The sequence below is a fragment of the Strigops habroptila genome, chromosome 3 (genome assembly GCF_004027225.2).
Source record: "Strigops habroptila isolate Jane chromosome 3, bStrHab1.2.pri, whole genome shotgun sequence".
NCBI classification, from domain to species: Eukaryota; Metazoa; Chordata; class Aves; order Psittaciformes; family Psittacidae; genus Strigops; species Strigops habroptila.
In genome coordinates this window covers 13,448,148-13,474,233 of record NC_044279.2, presented here as the reverse complement: position 1 = coordinate 13,474,233, position 26,086 = coordinate 13,448,148, and the positions used below count along the sequence as shown (strand labels likewise).

At 39.9% G+C, this 26,086-nt stretch overlaps 1 protein-coding gene across 2 annotated transcripts in view; it reads left to right on the top strand.

The window, feature by feature from the left end:
• RELN (reelin) overlaps positions 1 to 26,086 on the top strand; it is a 287,656-nt gene that overhangs the window by 193,254 nt on the left and 68,316 nt on the right. For both annotated transcript variants that reach the window (XM_030480802.1, XM_030480801.1), the window contains exons 20-28: positions 259 to 495; positions 6,376 to 6,568; positions 9,011 to 9,123; positions 15,395 to 15,532; positions 16,114 to 16,300; positions 18,660 to 18,865; positions 21,578 to 21,749; positions 22,158 to 22,358; positions 24,488 to 24,723. In XM_030480802.1, the coding sequence (XP_030336662.1) occupies positions 259 to 495; positions 6,376 to 6,568; positions 9,011 to 9,123; positions 15,395 to 15,532; positions 16,114 to 16,300; positions 18,660 to 18,865; positions 21,578 to 21,749; positions 22,158 to 22,358; positions 24,488 to 24,723 (1,683 nt within the window). The remainder of the gene's footprint in view (positions 1 to 258; positions 496 to 6,375; positions 6,569 to 9,010; positions 9,124 to 15,394; positions 15,533 to 16,113; positions 16,301 to 18,659; positions 18,866 to 21,577; positions 21,750 to 22,157; positions 22,359 to 24,487; positions 24,724 to 26,086) is intronic.

Sequence of the window (26,086 nt, the reverse complement as noted above, 5' to 3'; positions counted from 1 at the left end):
GCAAAATTTACAGAATTGGTGGAAACTCTTTTTGTGCCTTTTGCACATAGCTGTCTTTCAATAAATACATTGACTGCCAAGAGAACTAATGATTCCCCTGTCACTGGTAGAAGCTACACCAGTAGATGCTAAAGTATTTGTGGGATGAATTTAACCCTTGATTTTTAGGGTCAGTTAGAAAAAATAACCATAAAATACATCCCCATGGAATTATTACAAACAGCCAAACTTTCAGTAATAACTTTTTTTGCTTTCCAGAATAATTTCAGTGGAGCTTCCTGAAGATGCAAGACAGATTGGCATTCAGTTCAGATGGTGGCAACCATATCACTCTTCCCAAGGCGAAGATGTGTGGGCTATTGATGAAATCATCATGACCTCTGTGCTTTTCAATAGCATCAGTCTGGACTTCACAAACCTGGTTGAAGTCACACAGTCTCTGGGATTTTACCTGGGAAATGTCCAGCCCTACTGCGGACACGACTGGACTCTTTGGTGAGAAACACATATTCGTTTCCATTCTACTTTTGTTTTCTTTGTCTATTCATCCTGCTAAGTGATTTCTGCAAATGAGTCTTTCTGGCAGCTATTCAGAGTAATTGCGTCTCATCCTCACATTATGAACAAAAATACAGTTGCTAATCTAATTGTAATTAGCAGCAAGTTTATACACCCCATTGCACAGAGATTTATGTTGGGTGGGAACCTTGAATGTAGCATTCTGTATCCACAAAATAATTAAATATCCTACTAGAAAGAATTTAGAAAACTTTCATAATCTTCAGTTAAAATCCTGTCGGGTTAATATGGGTATACATTACAATCTGTTAAGTGCAGACTCTTATTATTTTGTAAGTCATGTTCAGATTTGTTTACATGGCCATTAGATTACAATCCAAAAAGGAAAGGCAGCAGAATGTTGGTAGAACGTTAGTCATTTGTAGTTGTTTTGTCTGGTATTATATCCATTTAGTCATTTTCACTGCGATCAGCATTATGACATAGTGCAATTATGCCTAAAATGTGCTGTGTATTTAGAAACAAAGGCAAGAAAATATCACCTGCCCCAAAGCAAAAAAAGGCAAGAAAACAAAATGAAGTGAGTAACAAAGAAAAAGACAATTCTGTTAGGATTGTGTAAAAATAAGGTTCTTCAGTAAAACATTATCCTGCCTCAGAAAAATTAAATTCTGAAATACAGAAGTGTGACATTTGGAATTAATACAAGGGAAGCTCGATTTAATCTCTATGTTTTGATTAAAACCAAATAACAGTTTCATGCTAGTCTGATCAACATATAAACCCAGTATGGCTTTAATTGGCATAGATATATTTATATGGAGAAAGTACAATCACAGTAATTATAGAAATCCTCAAGAAAATACAAATAATTTTAGCATCCCCATGGACACTCTGAGAAGCACTATTGGAATTTTATTAAAAAGAATCTCTGAGCAACCTGATTTGACTTTCTGATCATCTGTCAAACTAAAAGGAGTTGGCTTAGCAGTAGGAACAACACCAAACGTGTTCTAGCGGTGATAATGAGGCAGTAGAAGCACCATTAACCACTTTAATAAGGACAAGGAAGGTACTTGCTGCTCATTAAAATGAAAGAACATGTTAGAGCTCAAACTGTTTGCATCTTCTTCATCAAAGAGTTGGAATGAAAGCCTCTTAATGACATTGTTTTCCCTCTGTTCTTGTAAGACCAGTTTATCATGGCAAGGGAGGTTATTTAAGACAGCAGAAGTTTCTCTGTTTTCCTCCTATTACTCTAAATCAGAATCAAAATAACAAACTAAAGCTGAATTCTCCATCACATATATTGGCTAGGATATTTAGTACTCAGTCATGGTGGGAATGTTGAACTTTCCATGCACCAAATAAAGAATCAAAGCCTTTGCAGTATTTCTTTGTATAGAATGGTTTGGGCTGGAAAGGACCTTAAGATCATCTAGTTCCAACCTCCCTGCGCCTCACCCCAGACCATGTTGCCCAAGGCTTTGTCCAACCTGGCCTTGAACACTGCCAGGGATGGAGTATTTTGTTACTGTTTATGTATCAGTATTTTTCATTATCACGGGAAGACATGAACTCTATCCTTCACTGACCTTGTTTCTCTCAAGGGAAATTTTTAAACTTACACAAGGTCTGTACAAATGGCTGCTAGTTAAATTAATTATTGTTGGCTTTTCCCAGCTGTGAGTCCATTTGGTTCTCATTTTCTAACTCATGACTTTCTATGAGTGGAGTTTGCAGTAGCACTGGCACCATCCTCTTGAGAAAAGTCTCACAACTGCTTTTTCATTAGTAGAACTATGGGAAATAGCTATAAATCATGTTACAAGGTGTCATCCCTAGGCCCATTTTCACTGAAATGCCTTCTAATCGCGTATTAGGCCTCCATTTCTGCCTCAGAGTCTGTAAATCTGAAATATTTACCCTTGAAACGGGGGAAAAACTGAGGAAGGGAATTTCTGTTTTTGTTGAAGAGGGAGGTTGTTCTTTTCATTACCTAGTTTCATTTAGAAAGAAGGGTTTTGTTGATATACATATGCTTTGAGCAAAGGTAATTTTTCAGTGCTTTATAATGGTCTATACCTATAACAGCCACTTTATTTGATTGTAATTGTCAACATTTGGTTTCAAATTGGTTCTTAGACTTTACCACAGCAAGTGCATCGAGCATAGAGAAAGGGTTCCAGATCATTTTTAAAATTAAATGTACGTTAATTCATCACTTCTCCAAAATGCTCATACACAAGAAGGGTTTTGACCCAAGATGTCTCTTGAGTGTTACAGACAATTTACAGCCACTAGCTGAAATGCATTTAAGAATTTATAAGGATGCTAACACTTACTTTTTCTTTTTTTTTCTTTTTGATATTCATCTTGACACAAATAAAATAAAATGTCTTCAGTCATATTACGACACTATGAATTAACTCAATGTAATGGACAATAGAGTGTCCTGTGGTTTCTGAAGCAGCCTGGGAGAAGACTGTAAATCTGGCTCATAATGAACTATCTTTATGGAGCAATGTAATACTGTTGCCCTAAATCAGCTTGATAGTTTACCTGTGTTTATAAAACTGTATTTTCTTTTAGATTATTACGCTGTAACATGCAGAGATTTTCTTTCAGGTAATAGACTTAATCAAAATATAATAATACATTTAGGAATTTTTTAGCAAAGTAGGTATGATGCAATGTTAAAAGGCATAAACATCTCCTGCCTTTGATGGAAGCAAAGCTGGGGCTGGCATGAGCATTTGGCCATCACTTCAATATTCTCGGTCAATGCAGCTTTACAAAACCAGCTGCATCCATGTGGCTTTTCAGTATTCCTGAAAGTACCGGCCTTGAAAACATGGTAACTCTGGGGATCCCAGAGCAGTTTGGAGCAGTGCAGGTTGGCTGACATTGGCTGTGATATCATTCCCAGAAGTACCAATTAGTTGGCAGTGCTTGGAGGGAGAGCGATTGTTCTGAGGGCACCTATGGGTATTGTGTTCCTGAGCCTCCACAGGTCTAATTATATACATGCTAGAAACAAACAGCTACATATTTAAACAAAAATGTAGCCTCTGCATTTTCATCTCTGAAGATTTTTTTAATTAATTATTGTTACACCAGGGACATTACTCCCCTTTTACAAAATCCAGAAACTTATTCCAGCTACGTGACTCCCAGAACAAAGAAAACATTTAGTATTCCAGCAGAAGAGTATACACCTAACCACACACACAGGAGAGCTGGAGAGCAGAGAAGTAGCAAGTAGCGTGGAGCCCTCACCTTTAATGCTACCCTTGTTCAGCTGGAGGTAATTTGTGGATGATAAAGGGCTTTGTGAACCCATAATGTGATTTCCCCATCTTAAAAAAGCTTCTTATGGAGCATCACAGGTTATCTTCACCTCATCGCTAGCTTCCTTTTCCACATTTCTTTACAACCCTTTCCAAAGAGCTGTTTTAATTTTAAAACAATGCTTACTCAATGTATTGTGTACGATATCCAGTGGCTAAGTTATTAATGGAAAATGAATATTAAACTTAAAAGTGTTTTAATCATGACCTGTATGCCACCAATTAAAAAAAAACCATTGCAATTTAAGATTTTTTTTTTTCCAGTTTTACACCAGTAATATTAAATAGAGAGATTTTTTGTGGAGACAAAGATAAGATGAAGCATTTAATTCTTTGCACCTGTGCTGAATACCTTTCCTTCACTTGTCTTCCATCACTTTGGGGAAGACATCTGGGTGGATGCTTCATCAAACTGGTTTCAACTCCTCTATTATTTTCAGATGAGCTTTAGGTAACTGTGATGTGTTGTGCCCATGTGCAATGCCAAATCATTTTCCAAAGCATAGCTGCATATAACTTTCAGCTGATGACACTGCACATGGCTGACTGATACCTGAAAAGCCTGGTTGTACTGGCACAGATTTCCCAAGAGGGCTTCTGTAAAACTTTGATTTCCCACATCAGCCATGAAATTTCAAGCTGCATTGTAGAAATTAAAACTATGTCAGACCAAGTCAGCTTTAATGTTTAAATTTGCAGGGTTTTGTCATTTTGAAAAGTACTAGATAAAGTTTGGAAGAAAAATAAATGCAGGCATTATCCAAACAAATTATTCTGAGATACATTCACTTCTAACAATGAAGCCACAAACCATAGGTTGCCAGCTGGACTGCCAACGAGTGCACATTATATTCTCTACTCAAAATTATTCTTCCCATTGAGAAGAAAAGCACTGACAACACTGACTGAAAGAGCAAATAGCTGAGATACAGTTTTCCAAGGCAACTAACTGCCTTCTGATCCAGTTGCCCATGACAGTGCCCCAGCAGTGAAGGGAATGTCCATCCACCATGGGTTCGTGGTACTGATCAACGTAGATGTGGTAGTTTGATATAGTGTCATGCATTGGATCATCCTTTAGGAAATGAAGTTACAGACAGCAAAGTCAAAGAGTAAAAAGGAGCCTGGATTTTAACTTGTGCCAAGTAACAGCAATTCAATGGTGGCAAAACTAATATCAGTTTTGAGTAATTTCTTCTAAAGCTTTAAGGTAGGATGCTAACATTTAAGGCTTAATTGCTCTCTCTGGAAAGGACACTATAGAAAACAGTGTGAGTCAGTGAATTAACCTAAAAGAGTGTTAAGTAACACTGACTTGTATTCCTAGTCCTTGCACTGACTTCATCATGACCTTGAATTTTACAGGGGTAGAAGTTAAAGTTTTATTGCACGTTATTGAAAGATTAGGATTTCTTACTTAAGATGATGAAATGTTAACTTACTTGACCATTATTCTCTTCATCAGCACAGTACTGGATGTAGCTTTTTATCTTTGCATGATGGTTTGCAGTGATTTTCTTTAAAAATATGCAATACCTATCCTAAACTGTTCAAATTTAAGAATCGTCTTAGGAAATGTTGAAGCTGAAAGGACTACAGTACTTTTGAAAACACTAACTAAACAGCACAAATGAAGGAGAAGGAGGCAATTCTCATTCTACATGAACTTTCTTAAAAACAGTCTATTTTGAAAGCTAGTGCACAGGATTCAACATTAAGTTGTTATTGTTTCCTCCTTATATGTCTCTTGCATCTGTTTTTGGTTTTGTTTGTATTTTTTTAACTTTTGAATGTTGCATAGAAGAAAAACCTGCGCTTAAATTGAAATAACCTTATAATTTCAAACTACATGTTACCATGTATTGGATAACTGGGTACCTTGTGTCATGTATGAGGCTTGGTGTGTTCCAAGCATTGCTACTGACAAAATGATCTTCTCCAATCCACTGGATAATGTAACTCTTATATTAGCACATCCTGCAGAAAAGCAGCTGAGGATAGGTGATATTAATTCTGAAACACAGTCAAAAGTCAGTGAATGCATTGCATATAGAATCACTTGAAAATCAATGGAATTAAAAGTCTATGTAATAAGAATATTTAAAACTAAATGTAGTGTATCTGTACTGTCCGCTGTTTGAATGAAATTACAGCTGTTACTATGCCATGACCTTAGGCAATGGACACTCCTGGGGAATGAACTTTCTTTATGTTGTTTTTTCTGTATGTTATCCTTTGCTTGATCCTAAATTGATCCTTAATACAGAGAACATATAGTAAGAACTAACAGAATAATTCAGTGTTTCACACTCTGGGGTACAACAGGATCTTCCTGGTAATGTGCAGAAGTTCCAACAGAAAAAGGCTTCTGTGCATGGTCTCATATCATGTGCCAATCCTCAGAACAAAGAAAGAAGCATCGCTGTATTTAACACAGAATCATTCATAATGTTCCCTTCTGATTTAGTTTCGGGATGGATCCTGATTCTTTCCTTACATATTTCAGTTTTACAGGAGATTCGAAGTTAGCTTCTAGCATGCGCTACGTGGAGACCCAATCTATGCAGATCGGAGCTTCGTATATGATACAGTTCAACTTGGTGATGGGCTGCGACCAAGCGTTTACTCCTCATATGGACAACCAGGTGAAACTGGACTACTCCACCAACCATGGCCTCACATGGCATCTTGTTCAGGAGGTGAGACCAGCAGTGAAAACCTTTGTCTTCCACAAACTCTGTTTATACAAAGATCATCTGAAATATACTTGTGACATTGAACAAAAGAAGATGTTTTCCTCGTTCCCTTTTTTCTAAAGAAATTCTCAGTTGGAATCATCAAAATTACTAATATAAATATTCAAACTGTTCTTCACGATATTTGGAAGAAAGGTGTCTGAGAGCCTGAAACACAAAATTGTGACAGGAATGAACCGAGGTTGAGAAAATAACTGGGCCATGGTTAGACAGAGCTGCAGAGTAATGGCCAAGATCTTTGTTGTGCTATTGCTTTGTTTTTCAAAGCAAAATGCATCTACTGTTCCCTGGCATTTAAATGGATAGAAATTCTTTCTGCCCTTGTGTGCAGCCGTTTCGTAAATGGAAAGCGCAGTCCTTTGGGGGATTTAATGTAGAATGTTTCATCTCCCACCCCTGGTTCAAACACAGTCCAAGGCTGTAATGACTGTCTGTTTCCCAGTCTCTGCTAGAAGTGCAAATCGCAGTGCTGGCTGCTATTTCCCTGTGTGGCTCAGCCCTGTCTCAGCACAAATGTGAATACTGCATTTGGCCATAATTTGCACTTTTGGTTTCCCTCTTACATGACAAACTGGACTTCCCCTAGCCTCAGAGTGAACTAAGCAAGGTCTTTCAGCTGCCTCCAAGCAGGTTCAGGGAACTTGTCCTGATGCCTTTTCACTGCCTGCTCTCTAGGCTCACAGAGGGATTTGAACATCCAGTCCCACATCTTCTATGAGCGATGAAAGCATTATCCTGTTACCTTTTGCCATGCTGTGTTTTGCCACATTTACTTTTGATGGGCAGGGTAGAGAAATGGCAAAAACTGAATTGTAAAACTTTCTAAATCCAAGTAATGCTTTCGTACCTTAAACAGAATCCTGAGGAAATCTATAAATATTGTATTTCAAGTGATGTTTATGTCTTTTATGCCTAGCAGGCATCATCATGGTGCCCAAGAATAGTTCCTAGTGGTGGATGTTTGGGGTTTGTCTTTGCCATCAATGGAAGATCAGTTGCCTTCAGATTTTAGTGTTCCCTTCCTCTCTCAGTGGAGCTGAGTTCAGAGAGAAGAACTTGCAGCCAAACCATTTTTCTCACACCACCCATGTTGCTGTGATAAAAGACTAATAGAGATGGCTATTTGTAGTATATTTCAAGGACATAATCTCACAAATACACAAAACTAATTAATTAAAGCTTTTGAAAGTTTTGTTTGAAAGTTTTGTTTGCTTCATGAGCACTGATCAGATCCTGGTTTGTAAGATCTTTTAGGGCAGATGAATCAATGAAAAATGTTTGAAAATTGCTGGAAAGGGTACTAAGCCTTCAGAAAATCTATTAAAAATCACCACAACCAAACAAAAAACAACAGAATAAGCTATCAGATCTTCATATAATACTCTAAGATATTTGAGCAATACATATCTCTGAAAAATAATGCAATATCTCTCAGAGAGGTGGGGACAGTCAGGAGGAACTGTGCTGTGGCAGTAGTGGCAGAAGGGATTCTCTGAATGGGTAGCTAGAAAAAGAACACACAGGTTGGTAGTAACACTTTATTAATACCTCATCAAAACCATAGCACAAAAATTTTGGGTGCTGTTCTGGCAATGTATAAATAGATGAATGGAATATTGAGGAAAAATGGAGTAACATGGGAAGGGCAGTTCTAGAAAACAGTAAGAGGTGGGGATAATAGACTTAACTATATTCAATATAAAAAAAGATGTGATAATGATTAGATTTTCTGACAAGAAAAAAGAAAATTGGGGGAACAGACCTCTCTAGGAATCTGAATTAAATGCAGAAAGAATCATAGAAGCAGGAAAGGGGAATTTACACCACTTGCTGCAGGTGTCAAAGGTAATACAGCTGCAGATCATGGTAAGGGCCTCTGGAGACAAATTGTTTAGACCATGGTTGGGTGCTCTTGTGTGGCTCTGTTGCTACTGCTGCTTCGCACTGCAGGTGGAGGGAGTTGGGGAAGCCAGCATCCCCAGGCAAGAGTTTCTAAGTAGGTCTCTAAAATGACTGGTACAGTAGCCTGGAGGGCACTTTCATAGACTTATTCCATAAGTTTTGTAGACTTACTTCACAGTCGTCTCTTGGTGCTGGGGTGAGAATAGTAAAATAATGAGCTAGACATCCTCATGGAGGAAAACAGCACATTCCTAGTTACTAATGCTGAATTCTTTAAATGCATCATATGGCTTATCATTAATTGTACTATTCTTACTTTTCTAAGAAATTTCTCTGCATCATGCCAGGATTTTTCTGCTTCTGTGTCTTTCACTCCAACATCTGGACCCTGGCACACTCCTGCTTCTATGAGTGTTTAACCCTTACTTCTGTTCCCAATTTTTCCTCAATATTAAATCTGATTTTAAAATGTTTTACTTCAAGGAATGTCTTCCCAGTATGCCGAGCTGTCAGGAGTTTACATCGGCAAGTATTTACCACTCCAGCGAATTTACTCAGTGGAGGAGAATCACCGTCCTTTTACCACAGAAGACTTGGTGAGCATTTCTGTCTTCTTTTTAATTTTTACTGGAGGAGATGCAGATAATTCATCTACTTTTAAATTGCTGTGACAAAGATCAAGACCTCTGTAAATCATACTCAAACTGGTGGGTAGGATGCCAGGGTACCAGGGCTGACCTGCTTGCAAGTATGTAACATAAAATACATTCCTCACATAATTAGAGAGTGAAATATTGGTGAAGTCACCAGAAACTATTGTTTAAGATTGTTTTTAATACATACTGTGACTCTTCTAGTAAAGTTCAGACCTTTTCAAAAATAGTGGCACTTGTCTGTAAGTGCCCCAGTAAAGGAAGGCTTTATTTTGCACATTCCTTATTGTTTACATCTTCAGACCAAAGCCTTGTATAAACAATAACTAATGATTCATTTCTGGGAATTTTTTACCTTTTGTTTCTTTTTATAGCATGTCTTCAAAAATAACATTCTCTTCTGCAAAAAAAGAGCAACAGAAATAATCAGAAAGCCCAACCCTATTCATCTTATTGTAATCAAACTTGTTTTGCCTGCCCTAACATTTTTATGTATTTAACTGTATGATATATTCCATTATTTATTTTTAAAGCTTTATTATAACATACAAATAAGAAGTTGACATAAATCTCAATAATCTTCAGGGCTTCCTGAATTCCTTAAATTATTCCAATTAGAGTTACACTTTGCTTATGTTTGACCTGAATCCATCACAGCAATTGCAATGAGAGCTTGCTGAGATTAAGTTATCATTGTATTTCCCTGTCCTTCATCATTTTATTGCACTCTCCACTGCCTCAACACAACCTACTTCTATCAACCAACTCACGATAATACCTTCTTTCAAAACACTGGCCATTTTTACTGCCAATATTCAGAATTTCCTATTTCCAGGCAAAACATCAGGGGCAAATATTGAATCCTTAAAGTGTATCAGGTCAGATAATACCAAATAGAACAAGTAAGTCTATGAATAACTGCTTTGTAGTTAGATTATAATGTACTAAATTTTATACGCCATTATGTGCCACCAGCTGTAATATCTGTGGCTCACATAGGCATTTAGGAATTTAAAAAGTGTCTACAATTTTGCAGGTTATACTCTCAAATAGACTGTTATTTTTGAATTTATTTCTAAGATATATACTGTACTCAAAGTTACTATTACATACTGTATAGTTGATTATAATACCAACATTGTGGGCTTTTTTTCTTTAGGACCTAATAAGTTTCCTCAGTGTGTGAGGTGACAGAAGCAAATAATTCCATTTTAATTTAGGAGACTGCGGGGAGGAACTCTGATGAAATAATAGCTGGCTTCCTGTTTTGTACTGTGCACAAATCATAAATATTTCACACTCTATCTTACATCTGAAGGGATCCCCGTCTGTTAGCAGAGTTGTTTGTAATTAAGGTACAAATTACCACTGAACATTACTTTGCCCTTCATAAAACACATTTTCAGAATGACTGTTGGGGTGAAGAGGAAGGATGGCTGCATGTTCCCCACCAAAGCAGCCGAGCACACCAGACACATCTCAGCCATTTTCCCTGTATTTTCCCTCCTTTCCACTGGCAAGGAGCAGACTGAGAGCTCAGTCACTCTTTGGGTTGAGATTGGGAAGGGATTATTTTGTATTTTTAAAGCATGTTTACTAACAGAGGGCAAGTTCCTGCCTTTACAAACCTGGCGGTTACTGATGAACCTTTGATGTGCAGATCTCCTCTGCTAGCCTGGCCCACACAAAGGGCATCATCCCAGGGGGCTGGTAGTGAATATGCTCCGGAAGGCTCCTCTTCCTTCCCTACCCCGGCTCCTCTGCAACAACCACCCATGGGAAAAAACTTAGTAATGGCCAGGAAGAACAGTGCAGTGGGGAGAACCAGGTCTTCTGCCTTCCCAAAACTGGGATGAGGGGAAGGGGGCTCTGTGGACCCCTTCTGGCTCAGCCCCGCAGCCTGCCCTGTGCTATCTGCTCAGAGAAACAAACCACCTAAACAAGGACTCAGGACTGGGGCTTGAGATCTCATTAGCCTTGGCCTTACTCTGGCCCTCGGTAGTCTCGACATGCCCTCACACCCCTGCACAGCCCTGCTGTGATTGCTGGAGTTTTCATCCCTGCATACACAGCTCTTTGTTGAGGGTTTACACCTTGAGGGCACAGCATCAGGCTGCAGTGCTGTGCTCATGCAACCGGAAAATTGTTCATAACAGCACCTCTTTCTCTTGTAAAACTTTCTGAGTGTGATGGTATTTCTGCACATCTGTAGATGTTCTGCATCTGGCAAGCGTGGGTTTACAAGGTCCCTGTGTTATGCAAGATTTCGGATGTTAGGAAATCTGCTGCAACAGTGAGACTTGTACTGAAGAACTGGAATGTATGCACCTGCTCACTGAAATTGTATTGTACTCGAACTGAACATTTCTAACAGTGATGAAAATTAATTTCAGTTTTATGGGAGGCATTTACATATGAACAGGGCTTAATGAGATACAAGCAGCTGTCAGTTGCTGACTTCATAAACAAATCAGCACCTAATGACTGAATGAGAGTTTCAAGATAATTGGGTAAATGTAATTATGGTAACTCAGAAGGTAGCAAATATAATTTTATCAGCTACAAATTTGCATCATATTGTTAGGTTTCTTAATATCAAGAGAGAAGACAATGATTTTATTTTAACTCACATATCTGAAAAATTTCGCAACAGAAAGAACATAATTTCACTCGCAACACATCTGGGATATGATTTCCTTGCGCTTATGTAAAATGTCACACAACAGCAGTGACTTTTATTTGACATCAACCTGACTTAGATATAATGTCATCAGAAAGCCAGATTGCCTTCCAGTAGCATTAAAAAAAAAAAAGAGAGGAGCTGGGGAGGTTTATTTTTGTAATAAAATGCTTTCACAACTCCTCAATACTGCTGCGGTGTCCAAATGGTGACTGTCCAGAAAACCCGTATTTTATCACTGAGAATGCAGCTGACACTCAGATCCTTATTCTCTTTTCTTAATTAACATGGCTTTTCAAAATTGTCGATTACCATTTTTAGCAGCATAATCCTCTTACACTGTTGTTACCTTGAGGTGCAGAGTGGCCTTGGAAAGCTTTCAAAAACAGTGAGCAGGAGCAGCTTTTCAGCAGCATTGCTTTAGCAATTGTGAATTCAGCCTAACATGTGGCATCCCTTGCCCAAAGAGGAATCTGAATCCATGAGACCTTTTGTTGCCCACAGCCATGTGATGACGCCTTCACAACTTGGCTGGGTGGGAAGGTGAGGGCAGCCCCTTGCCCCTCTGTAGTTTGGACGCCACGGGATTCCCACAGTGGGGAAGTTGTCCCTGGGGAACAGTTCTCTTTGCCTGCAGTTAAAAATGACCTAGAGGGCCACAGCCCTCCAGGATGTGGCTCCCAGGAGACCCCCCCCAACCACCCAGCTGATGTATGCACCTCTGTTTCAGCCGCATGTTCATCTCCAGGCAGCAAGGCAACTCCTCCCTTCCTCCCCTCCCCTTAAATGAGGGAAACAAATCTCCTGCCGTAGCTGTATTCCTCTGGGGGAGCTTCTAACTAATGAGCGGAGCTAAGCTGGGAACATCTGCACAGTGGTGCTGCACAGGGGTCTTCTCAGTGGGGTTTCAGGTGTGGCGGTCCCCTGGGCACAGAGGTGTACTTTATTACACCCATGGGTGGGCTCTCCTCACTGTTTTGTAGGGCAAGTGTGAGCCTAGTGCCCCAAAACGGGCCGTAGTTCACCCACACAGCCTCCCTGCAGGGACATTCACACCTGGCAGGAGCCGGTGAGTGGCTGAGAAATGCCATTGATGTTGGAGCTAGCAGCACTGTGAACTGTTCAGAGGGCACCACCACTGGTTAGACACCACAAGACTTCCACAGGGTGGTGAAATTGCCCCTGTATCATATATATATATGATACATATATATATGATCATATATGTATATGACCATGTAAATCCCTCCCTCCCCCCAATTTTATTGCGCTGGGTGGTCATGCAGGGGGAGGTTTACCTGCTCTAGTACCTTTCTTTGGTTTAGTATTGTTATTTTCCTCAGCACACAAGAGAGCTGACACCAGTCATTACTGCTCTTTCAGAGCGTACAACCTCTGTCAGGGCTCTCTATGATGCCATTGATGCTCTGTAGCAAACATGATCACCACCACTGAGGTGATGTGCTGGCTTCAGAGCATTCCAGAAAAAAACAGTAAATAATGGTGGTGAATATTGACTGTCCATTGTTCCTATAAAAGCTTAAGAAGTCCTTTGTGTGCAGATTAGTGGCATTGTGCACTTTTAATGGATAATTCATAGCTCTTGTAATGTAACCCATCAATACATTATATCCTGAGGAAGTATTTAATCAGCAGATCTGGCCCGGCGTATTAGCTCTGCATGCTGTAAAAATGCTTACACTATTTGCAATATCAAGCAGATACTTAAAACAGATGAAAAGGGTGATTTCAACTAAAAATCAAGCCCTTGGGCAGCTTCACTTGTTTTTTAAGGGAATTCAAAATTGCTATTTTAAAATTTTCTCCAATCACATGCTAAACTGATCTTTGTATGCTTCTAGTATGTGACTACTTGGCTAAGTGCTCTGCTGTACTGTCCATTCTAGCCACATGGGCCTCTATCCAATTTTTCACTTCCATACAAGCAAGCAGGCGACTCAGCCACCTTTACAAAATTCATTTTAATAGGTCTTAGTCTACATAAATTTTGGGCGTGGGGCAAGGAGCTTTCTACCTTAAATTAGGGTACCAGCATTATATGTGTGCCATTATAACACAGCTATATGGCTGAGAATCAAGCTAGGAAAGAAGCTCCTACTTCTTGTAGGAACCTCCTGCTTCTCATTCTCAGCCTTCCTGGCCAGCCCTTGGCCAGGCACAGGCCTGTCCCAGTTTAAAGTCTGATTTTTAACTCTCCACAGTCAGCCTTGTTTTCCCTGTCCATCCCCTCCACAGCTTCAGTGCCCACATTACCCCACCACACCTTTTTTTTCCCAGCCCCTTTTGCTTTGTCACAATGAATGATTGCACATCTTTGTTTCACTTCACATGCAATATATTTTTCTTAATCTCATTCTGGCATGAGCATGGAGTGGAGAGTCCCTGCGCCCACCAGCTGGGAGCTGCCACTATCAAGACCTGTAACCTGTTGGATGTGCAAGGCAACTTGGAAAGGCTCTGTGGCAACAAAAATTATTCTTCTCATGATGCAGTTTCTTCTCCAGCCTTTGTTTTTGAGGGTGGTGGATGTCAGGCTGGGTTTGGCTAGCAGCATGGAAAATGTCATTGTCACATTGGACAACCTCCTAGAGGGCCAACATCAAGATATTTGCAATATCTACTTGATACTGCAAATTATGTAAGCATTTTTACAGCATGCAGAGTTAATAGGTAATGTTACCTTCCTCCACTATAATAAAGAAAAAGAAAAAAAAAGCTGTTGAAGAACTACTTAACTAGAAAGGAGAAATTACAGCAAGGTTTTCCACTTGTATAATATTACAAATACCCAGAACTTAGTTATATACAGGCAAGTAATTTAATCCACTGATTCCCCACAACAAACCCGGGGTGTTACAGATTTTGTTTGAGTAGTTGGCCAAAAGCAAGCTCTTTGCAATGTGGAAGAGAAATAGGTGCTATGTAAGAAGATCTTTGTCAAAAACTTCTGATTGCAATGTCACCAGTGGTACATGAGCAAAATCTAGTTTAGAATCATCCTGACAAAAAGAAATTTCTATAACCAATCAAATCCAGTCAACTATTGTTGAAATAGCAGTATACAAAGGGGAGAAACACCCAAGAACTTTAATAGTATCAGAAGAAACCTTTTTACACAATTATAGCCTGTTGACTGTGACCAAAGATATAAAAATCACAGTCATGTCCTAAATCCATCTTTCTAGTTTTGCAACCTGTGACCCTCACACTCAATAAAAATCCAATAACATTCATTGACAGGTTTGTCTTAAAATAATGCACAAAGTGCCTGTAACACCTCTGCAGCCTTCCTCAGAAATATCATTAATGACTGGAAAGTTCATTAAATAGCCCTGTGCAGCCAGTGACATCATCTAGAAAGTTCATCTACTAAAATCTGTCTTTGGTTGTACCAGTTTTTTGCGGCTGGGCTGTGATTGTGATATCAACTTTATTTTTTATAGCTGAGTTTTATCTTTTTTTCCTACAGCTCTGTACAGAATCACAAATTAAAGCATTGTTATTGGTTTTAAGGTCCAGCGCCACACGTTTCCGCTGGAGTCAGTGCTACTACACAGCCCAAGATGAATGGGCCTTAGACAACATCTACATTGGACAGCAGTGTCCCAACATGTGCAGCGGACATGGCTGGTGCGACCATGGTGTTTGCAGGTATAAAACCTTTGGCAGTTCCTCTTAACAATGGTCTCCTGATACTTCAGGTATCTTACTGTTTTGCATACTTTGGTTTCGGCTAGTCAGGGGGGAGGGAGGGCCGTTGTTCTTATTTTTAGATTCAACATTAAAAAATAAAAGCACTATAGGGGGTTGGACCATTCCCACAACATTAACAGCTGGTTGCGCGACACCTCTCTGTCCAAGAACCCATAAACTTGCCAGATCCAGGCATTGGAAGAGCTTTCGTGACATAGGGCTTCACTGCTGCAGGTGTCCTGGTGCCCCCTCAGGCACTTTGCACAAGGACCCCAGGGATCAGCTCAGTGCTGGAGCTGTTTCACTGGGTCAGAAGGACACCAGGGACCAGCTCAGCACTGCTTGGCAGCCTGGGTGCAACACTTAAGGCACAGACTGCTGCTTGCCAATGTCAAACCTTCTGGACACCTTCTGAGATTTTTTAGAAATAAGATAAAGCTTTTTTATCCAGTTGCTCTAGATCATTTCTAGGATCCTTAAGTAATTGTCAGTGTCAAATAAAGTCTTTAAAAGCTTTTTATGTTTACACTTTCTTCCAGGTGTGACTCTGGGTTTCAGGGTACTGAATGTCAGCCTGAAAATCCCCTTCCTTCGACCGTCATGTCTGATTTTGAGAACCCAGAAAGCCTGAAGACAGAGTGGCAGGAAATTATTGGGGGAGAGGTCGTCAAGCCTGAGGAAGGCTGTGGAGTCATCTCATCTGGCTCCTCACTCTACTTCAACAAGGTACTAACAAGGGATGAGAGATTGGGAAAGGCAAATACTGCAGGTTTGAATGGAGCACAATGTGCTTGTATGGCAAAGAAAAAGAAGGCAGCAGAAAGCTGCACGCAGTATGAGAAGTGCATTAAACAGCGCAGCTGTGCTCTGCAGGTAAAGAACAAATCAGTCAAAAGAGATAGGGAAAGACATGTGCATTATGTATTCAAGAAATACCAGCTGTAATGGAAGGAAGTAAATTGCCAGTGTGCTGGAAGTGTGTACATTCATACGGTCTTAATTGTGCATTTTCTGTTGTAAGACTCGGTTCTTTCTCAGCATCCAACAGCTCCCATTTGTTTACTCTGTACTGTTCTGGGTGAGGGATGGAGATGCTTGTTCCTCTTTCCAGGCGATAAGCAGCTGAATTTGAGGTCACAGGATGAAAACTAGTGAAAAAACGACTTTTAGCAAGTGGTTAGCCTGTAGGAGGTTACTCTTTTGTATAACTTAGATGCTTGCAGACAAAAAGAATAGAGCAGGAAAGACATATGGGGAATTCTGCTAATTTAAATCAATTATAACTAAAATAAAACTAAATCTTTCTGACCAGATATAGGTGTATGGGTTGTAATCACAGATTTATTTTTTATTGTTGCTCCGTAGATCTAGTACTGGGTTTGGTTTTGTTCTTAATTGAAAGGAAGAGTTTAAATGCAGCTATGTGCTTCTCTTTTAAAGGTTTGATCAAACTGCCACTGCTGTCATGAGAGCCAGATTAGTCCCAGAAGAATAACCCAATATGCAACGCTGTGAAATTGCATGTTGTTTACCTCATTACAAAAATCTAACCCATGAAATAATTTTCAGCACTCCTATGTAGTCTCACATCCAGCTCCCCTGGAAATGCCCCTCTGCACTGAAAATTTCATAGTAGACCAATCAGTACAACTAGCTAATTGTGATAATTGGATTTTTTTATGTAATTGTCTTCTCTGTTAGATGTTTTTCCTTCTGGCTTAGTTCCTTATGCCAAGTTTCTCCAAAGTACTTTGCTAAATTAGTATTAACCTGCTGTGATCTTTCTTCTGATTTCTGCTAAGGAGGAGTGAAAAACTCATTTAGACATTCCTGGCCCCTTTCTATTGATCTCTAAGGGGTAGGTTATCATTCATTTCTTGAGTAGTAGCAGTCTGTGTGCCACCAACAGAAAGTGGTTTATTTAATTTCTGTTCAGATCTTTTTCAAAGTGTCCAGTGGCCATGCTGGTAGGTAATAAAAAAGTATTTTTCTAGTTGCCCAACAGTTCTGGATTGTTTTGGGAGCTCATATTCACAGGTTCCATTTTCTTTTCATTTGCTCAAATAGCCACTTTTTATTTGAATGTCTAATGTTTACTGCCACAATCAATTACTGCTGCCAGAATTAATGCTGGCTTTGTTCTGCCGACTCTCTTTCTTTTGTTTTACAACTCATTTTAATCAATTGTAGGTGTGTTTGCAATACAGACCTCTTTCAATTAGCCCCTGCAATTCCTCTGAGGTTTTATGTTGCTCGTCTGTCTGTGCTTAACCCTTTGGCAGGCAGAGCTGCTGTGGGGTGTAGATACAGAAAACCCACCTGGAATAGTTTTACAGCCAGAGTTTTATCCACTGCAGGTCAGTACATTGAGTACCCTCAGCCAGCCAGGACATGCCCGCCAATGGGGCAGCAAGGATGTTTGCATCTTTGTTATCCATTCCTAGTTTGATTTGGTGATGATAATTTCAAATTCCCATGGGTTTTCAAATGAAGCTGTGAAAGCAAACTACCAAGAAATTGTAATTGTAACCTTGGCCTGTATTAGCCATGTGGGGCTGCACTGGGAAGCAGCAGTTCAGGTCTGAACCCATCTCACTCTCACAGCACCATCCAGGACAGCTTTGCTCAGCTGGGGATAAACCACCAAATAAACTAAAACAGTGGGCATAATTCAAGGCCAAAACAGTATGACTGTATCCTAAATGAGCTTTTGAGGGTCAAAGGATTCTTCACAGGTTTCAGTTCTTGGGTGCAAGCTAACCAGGTTTCGAAAACACCATCATTCAGCTTCCAGAATAGATTAAATAGCTGCGTGGAAATTGTGTTGAGAAGTTGCATCGTGTGTTGAGATTTAATAATAAGAATTCCTGTGGGATCACACCAGGGTGATTAAGACGTAAAGGATGGACAGGCAGAATCATTGTCTGAAAGACAAAATAATGTCATATTAATACAAAATTCAATGTCCTCTGTGTTGTGCAGTTTTCTGTGCAATATTCATCTGTGTTGGACTTCAAATACAGCTATTCACAGTGAAGGTGTCATATTTAATACTATTATTGCCCCACTGTTTTTTGTGTTGCAGGCTGGAAAAAGGCAGTTGGTAAGCTGGGATTTGGACACGACCTGGGTGGATTTTGTCCAGTTTTACATCCAGATAGGAGGAGACAGTTCTTCATGCAACAAACCAGACAGCAGAGAAGAAGGTGTGCTGCTGCAGTACAGCAATAACGGCGGAATCAACTGGCAGCTACTAGCAGAAATGTATTTCTCTGACTTCAGCAAACCCAGGTATAATTTTAGTCTACATTAAATCCATACTGCATCAGCTCTGAAAAAAAGCAACCCTATTTCTCAATTTATGAAAATGTGAATAGTAATTTCAAGTTATAATGCTTAAAAACCATCATTATATGGAAACTTTTTCAGGCTGTCACAGTAAACTCCTGTCACTAGAAAGGAAAAATCTAAAGAAAGTGGGCCTTAAAAAATCTAAAGTAAAATATAAAGTTTTCAATCACTTGTCTCCCATGTGAAACATGACTAAAATGCTAATATCTGCAAAATATTAGCAAGCAAACGCAGAACTTGCCTCAAGGACGTGTAGAACTCTGCCGTTTCCTCTGACTCTGGTTTCAGATGTAACGAACGTGTATTAATGTCACATACAACAAAAACTCCTTTAAAGAAATATTTAAGGAGGAGAAGAAATCATGTTCAGCATTTCAAATTTGCTGTAAGATAGCTTGTCAGTGAAAATTTAAAATGCACTTGTCTGCATGTATTAACATGACTTCAATTTCCTGTAGTTCATGTCTTTCAATATGTAAATAATTATATCTTCCCATCTTGTCATTTTGCATTGCAATGAACAATGTTTTCAGAACGACACTGACAGGCTTGGGGAATTGACCATCCCTCTAGGAAGCCTGTTTAAGTGTTTGACCGCCGTCTCAGTAAAGAAAAGTTTCCTAATGTCTAGTCTAAACCTCCTCTGGTGCAGCTGTGAACCATTCCCATGCATCCTCTCACTGGATCCCAGGCAGAAGAGACCAGCACCTCCCTCTCCACTTCCCCTCCTCAGGAAGCTGTGGAGAGCAATGAGGTCACCCCTCAGCCTCCTTTTCTCCAAACTATACAAGCCCAAAGTCCTCAGCCACTCCTCATAGGACATGCCTTCCAGCCCCTCCACCAGCTTTGTTGCCCTCCTTGTTGCCTTCCTTTGGAAGTAATCAAGTATCTTCACATCCTTCTTAAATCGAGGGGCCCAGAACTACAGACAGTACCCAACGCTGAGTACAGTGAGATAATCGCCTCTTTTGACCAGCTGGTTCTGCTGTGCATGATGCACCCCAGGATGCAGTTTGCCCTCTCGACTGCCAGGGCACACTGCTGACTTCTCTAAAGCCTGCTGTTGACCAGCACTCCCAGATAGTTTTTTGCAGGGCTGCTCTCCAGCTGCTCATCTTCCAGCTTATACTTGTGCCTGGCATTACTCCATCCTAGGTGCAGAATACAACATTTTGTCTTCTTAAATTTCACCCCATTAATCACAGCCCAATGCTCCAATCTGTTTAGATCCCTTTGCAAGGCCTCTTGTCCCTCAAGAGAGTCAACAGCAGCTCCGCATTTGATATCATCAATAAACTTGCTAATGATGCATTCAACTTCTGCATCCAGATAGTTGCTAAATATATTGAACAGGATTGGCACTGAAATTGAACTCTGAGGAACACCACTGGTGACTGCTTGCTAGCCTGATGTAGCCCCATTCACTACAAACCTTTGAGCTCTGCTTTTCAGCCAGTTCTTTACCCAGTTCACCATGAACTCTCTTATCCCACAGCTGGACAACCTGTCCATAAGGATGCTGTGACATACAGTATCAAAAGCCTTACTAAAATCCAGAAAAACTACATCCACTGCCTTCCCTTCATCCACTGGGCAGGTCATTTAGCCTCCTCTTTGTCAAACTTAAAGGACACATGCAACAAAGAAGCTGCATACTGAAACCTTCATCTCTGGACTATGCAATACATTATTTTAAACAAAACATTTGCCCCTCTGAGTAACTAAGAGTGATGTTCCTTACAGAATATAGCAATGCATATTCATTTTTCTGCTGTTTCAATTGTGGTCCAGATCTTATTTCCAATTTCTTATTTTCCAACACATAAACTAGGAATCCTCTGGGAAAAAAGGTTCTTTGTAGCCTTGAACAATTCCTCCACCTCTCTGCCTAACCAGCAAGTAAATCAGGGTCCGTGGTAGAAAATAACCATAAAAAACATGGTATAAAGAAAGAGTACTGAAAGGAATATATGAATAAATGGCTTATATGAATCTGAACTAGGACTCAACAAGTAACTGATTGTATTTTTTAACATAAGTATGATTAGGTTTGAAACTAACTTTTATTTAACATCACTTTTGTAAGGTGTTTCCTAAATTGAACATAAAGCAAACTATCTGAGAAGACCTGAAGTTCTTTTATGAAGACCCATATAGGAAGGCTGAAATATTTTTATCCACAGCAGAAAACTCTGCTACACAATCTATTACATTGTAATAGAGGGATGCTTTTGTCTACAAATAGGACCAACCAGCAGAAGAGAATGAGAAATGAATTTTGCCAGCATATTTCACTATTACTTGCTGGCACCAGAAGAATGTTAAGATTTGCTGAACATGGATCAGCTGAACAGTTTAATTCAAAGCTGAAGAGTACAAATCAGTTCCTTATTGTGCTAGGCAATGTAGCAGTAGAGAGTAAAAAATAGCCATTGTCTTAAAGAGTTTACATTCTCCATATACAGGAAGGACAAAGAAGTCTTCCTGATATGAAGTGTATAAATAAGTATCCAGATATGTAGAAGATTTCTGAGGACTTCTACATGTAAGACAGACACTGGCTTTCCTGTTTCTTTTCCCTGTTCAGTGATATTTCTCCAATTTCTCTACAAACTGTGTTCCCTAAAGTTCTGCTGAATTTCTCTTCTTCAGGTTTGTCTACCTGGAGCTGCCAGCTGCAGCCAAGACACCCTGCACCAGGTTTCGCTGGTGGCAGCCTGTGTTTTCAGGGGAAGGGTATGACCAATGGGCCATCGATGACATCATCATTTTGTCAGAGAAGCAGAAGCATGTCATTCCTGTTGTTAATCCCACTTTACCACAGGTAATAAGCAAAAGCAGGCTGCAGGCATCCACATGAAAGAGGAACCATCCTCTCTGTTAGTAGACATATAATATAGTAGATGTACAACATATTAGACATATAAGAACATAATTTTCTTTGAAAATGTTGGGTGTATTTAAAGAAACAGCTGTAGTGTTTGCAGCTGTGTCTCTCTGTGTGGGAATAACTTGGGTCTTATCACAAAACCATGAGACTCCTAATGTTTGTGACAGAGGATTGTCATTATATATCTCCTCAAAAAGTCAAGACAAAGTTTGGAAAGCACAGTTTTAAAAAAATGACAGAAAATACATATTGCAATATTTGAAAGTTGGTTATTTTGGGAAATTTTCTGTAGTCACACTGCAAGGTGATAGTACTTGTTGCTTTTCTTTTCATTTCTAACAGAACTTTTATGAAAAGCCAGCATTTGATTACCCTATGAACCAGCTGAGCGTATGGCTAATGTTGGCCAATGAAGGGATGGCCAAAAATGAAAGTTTCTGCTCTGCCACCCCCTCTGCCATGCTCTTTGGTAAATCAGATGGAGACCGGTTTGCAGTGACTCGAGATTTAACTCTGAAGCCTGGCTATGTCCTGCAGTTCAAGGTATTTCTTAAACATAAATCCCTGCAGAACAACTTCTCTTAGTCAATACTTGCAAGATGTCACTGGGGCCACAGTTCAAACCAAGGTGGTAAATTACACCACTGCATAAAAAGATGTGAAAAGGACAACTATGAATTCACACAGCATAAAATGTGATGCTTTCTAGAAGGACAGTCAAAACCTTGGAGCAGGAGAGCTTTTTTATGCCCCTCTGAAGAAGTTGTAAAGCTTGTTGCTCTTCAGCACGTTTCAGAAGTGGGCTGAAGTGACTGTCATTATATTCAAGTCACTACTAGGAAATGCTACTGCACTGTCAAGGGAGAAAGGATTTATCCTATTTGAGGCTCCGTGACTACAAAAGCTCCAATGTGGTTTGTGCACATTTTTTGTATTTCAAACTATTTAAGGACTTACAAGCTGCTCTGTGCTCCAGTGTGGCTTTTTCATATAATTTACTTTTATTGTGTCAATGAATATAGGCTCCAATTAGCATTCTTCTTTAAAGGGCTTACAAAAATTTCAGTGGTCTGACAATACATCAGAATATGGGCTCCAAAGAAAGTGTATTTGCTTTGACAAGCTCTTGTTTCTGAACCCTAATCAAAATTTTATTGAGTTTATAATGAAATCCCATTGGTGAAATCTGGAGGTTGGTTGCAATGCAATTTTAATGAGCTCACTACAAATACATGGTCCTTACATAATTGGTGGATACAGACACTGAATAATTTACAAGTGGAATTATTAAAGAGATCAGATGTTTACAGGCAGCTTTTCAAATATAATTCCCACAGTTCTATAAATAGAAAAGTTTGTTAGAAATAATGGGATTTGTAAAATAATCTCATTTCATCTAGAAGTTATGCTAATGAGATGCTATACAAACTGAGGGATTGCAGTACCAATTTCTGAGTATTGCTTGTACTTTTATACTTTAAAGTGTCTAAAACTCAAAAATATTTCAATATATAAATACCATTCAGCCTGGAAGAGATGCTGTTTGCCTCTTCACCACTTTACTTCAGTGACTCAGCCTCCATTCTGTAGGTTTGATGATCAACAGCATTTCAAAAATCATTTGGTCTAAAAAAGCAATACTTAAAAATATTTCATACGCCTTCCATCGCTGAAACACTTGGCAATGTAACATAAATGTACAAAACATAAACAACATGCATCAGAGAACAGTGAGTTCTTTGTAAAGTCTGTTATTTAAGACCTGAATTTATACTCCTGTCTTTTTTGGAAAGCTTTTAAACTGGCCTGCACACAAATGTGTTAGTCCTATTTGCATGCTTTAATTTTAAACATATGGTTAAATGCTTTCCTGAGTTTGTGAAATTTCCATTTTAAATAGCTGCCTGGAATAATTTTGCGTTGATAAACTGAAAGACAGTAATTTGTCAAAATTATTTCATTTTGCATGAATAATTTTGGTTTACATCTTGCATTCTACAGCTCAAGTAGGATTTCTGCAGTAAAATAATGAAAACTAATATTTTTCTGATAGCTTGAAAAATGAAACTGAGAAGTTCAAATCAGCAGTTGATTTTTGTCTTAGTTACATTCTCATTTCACATTTTAATATGCATTTTTCAACTTCATCCCGTTTTTGCTCTATTCTGGGGGTCCAGACTGCAGCTCCAGCTCCCAGACATCATTCCTGCGAGGACAATGACAAGGCTGGGGTCAGGGCTCACAGCCCAGGGCAGGGGGGATCTGGGAGTCAGGCTGATCCTCTGGGCACATTGGGAGGCCTGTGGATGTGATGGGTCTCAGAGGATACAGCTCTTGCCACTTCTCCTGGGCATATAGGTACCTGTGCATTTTGCTGGGTTTGGCCTGCTATGCACCAGGACCTTTGAAAAGTTCTGTGCACATTTCGGTGTGCTGAACCCAGCGACCTTAATGAAGGGATAGTGGAAATTTTTACTGAGAAATGTCATGCACACATAGAAAACAGACTCCAACCACCAGGCACTGTTTGCCATCAGGGTTCAGAGCAAGTGCTCAGAGCGCTAAGCCTCTCAAACCAATATCCAAGCTGGTATTTATTGGTTTGCAGGCAGTAAATACCAATAACAGCTCAGGTTTCTTCAGCTTATATCGGATGCTCTGCTTCTTTGCAGCTGAACATTGGTTGCACCAACCAATACAGCAGTTCTGCTCCCGTTCTGCTTCAGTACTCGCATGACGCTGGGCTCTTCTGGTCGCTCGTGAAGGAGGGCTGCTACCCTGCATCGCCAGGCACGAAAGGATGCGAGGGAAGCTCCCGGGAGCTAAGTGAGCCGACCGTGTATCACACAGGAGACTTTGAGGACTGGACAAGAATTACTATTGTTATCCCCAGGTCACTTGCAGCCAGGTACTGTAAATCAGGGATGCCAGTGGTACTCGTGAATTAGCTGCTTCTTATTTTATGCTACATTAGGAAAAAGTTGCAAGCTGTGAATAAAAGTGGCATTAAAAATAGGCAGATGTGGGAAAAATATATTGTGCTGTCCAAAAGAGGGAGAAGCTTTCCATTTTAAAGGTGTCAGAATGGTCTATAAAATTAAATTGCAAAGCAAGAAGGAACCCAGAACATTTTAATTTGACATCAGTCTCTTCATCATGGTGCTGTCAGTCTTCATGCATATCAGAGGCACCAGCAAATGAGTGTAATAAGTCACTTGAATCAAATAAGCCATTTGAACAGGATTAATTTTACAGTTACCACTGGGCAAAGAAACCCTAGAAAGGCATTTGAGCTGCTGCATAATGTGCTGTGTCATTGAAGGCAACCAGGACAGACGAAGTCAAAGGAGGGAGGAATGATAAGTGTGCTTATCTGCGAGCACAACCTCATCATCAGGCCAATACAGATAAGAAAACATCACACGGTGGAATACAGAAATAAGCCTTGAAATCAGGAAGCTTTTCTCAGTCTTGCTTGGATTTGGTTGAAGTTTCTTGCTCCCCTCACTCGCTGTCTTACCCTGTCAGTAAAACTCCCTGCTCTGATTTTCTGCCTGCACAAAGCAAAGCCAGCGCAGCCGGCAACCGGCCCCCGAGATCCTGGCCATGCCCCACTGCCTTCTGTTGCTCTTCCCACAAGCAGCTGCTCTAGTGCTGCCCCTGGGTTTCAGCCCCATCTTCCTGCCGTGGGCTCCTCCTCCTCAAGCCCCACACAGATTTTGAGTGTGTGGCATATTGTGTAGCAGGGGAACTGGTGCCTTTGCCGCAAGGACCTGAAATAGCAGCGTGTACCATAACAAGTTTGTCTTTTCTTCAGTAATTAGCCAATAAAAACAGGTGCCAAATTGCACAGATCTGACACCAGCTGATTTGATTTACCCAAAACAAGCAGAGCAGAATCAATAGCAGCAATCTGTTTGGCATTATGTTCAGTAATGTGATCAGGAATAAGAAGCTCATGCTAATACATTAAAAATGGCAGTATTGTGAGTATGGTGAGGATCTCAGAGTATTGAAAACTGAGTTTATTGCAGGTCACTTTGGAAATCATGGTTCACAGGTTGTCTGGAGAGCATTCCATTTCATCAGCTGGTACAGTGCACTAACACGATTGATCACCAACCTACCATATCCCAGTAATGGGATTAACTAGTTGCGTACTAGTAAAAAAAGAAATAGATTTATCATATTTTAGACAGGGTAGCAGAGAGTATCGTAGCTAATCCATTGGCTTAGCAGTGAGACATTAAATCTGTTTCCCACTCTGGAGC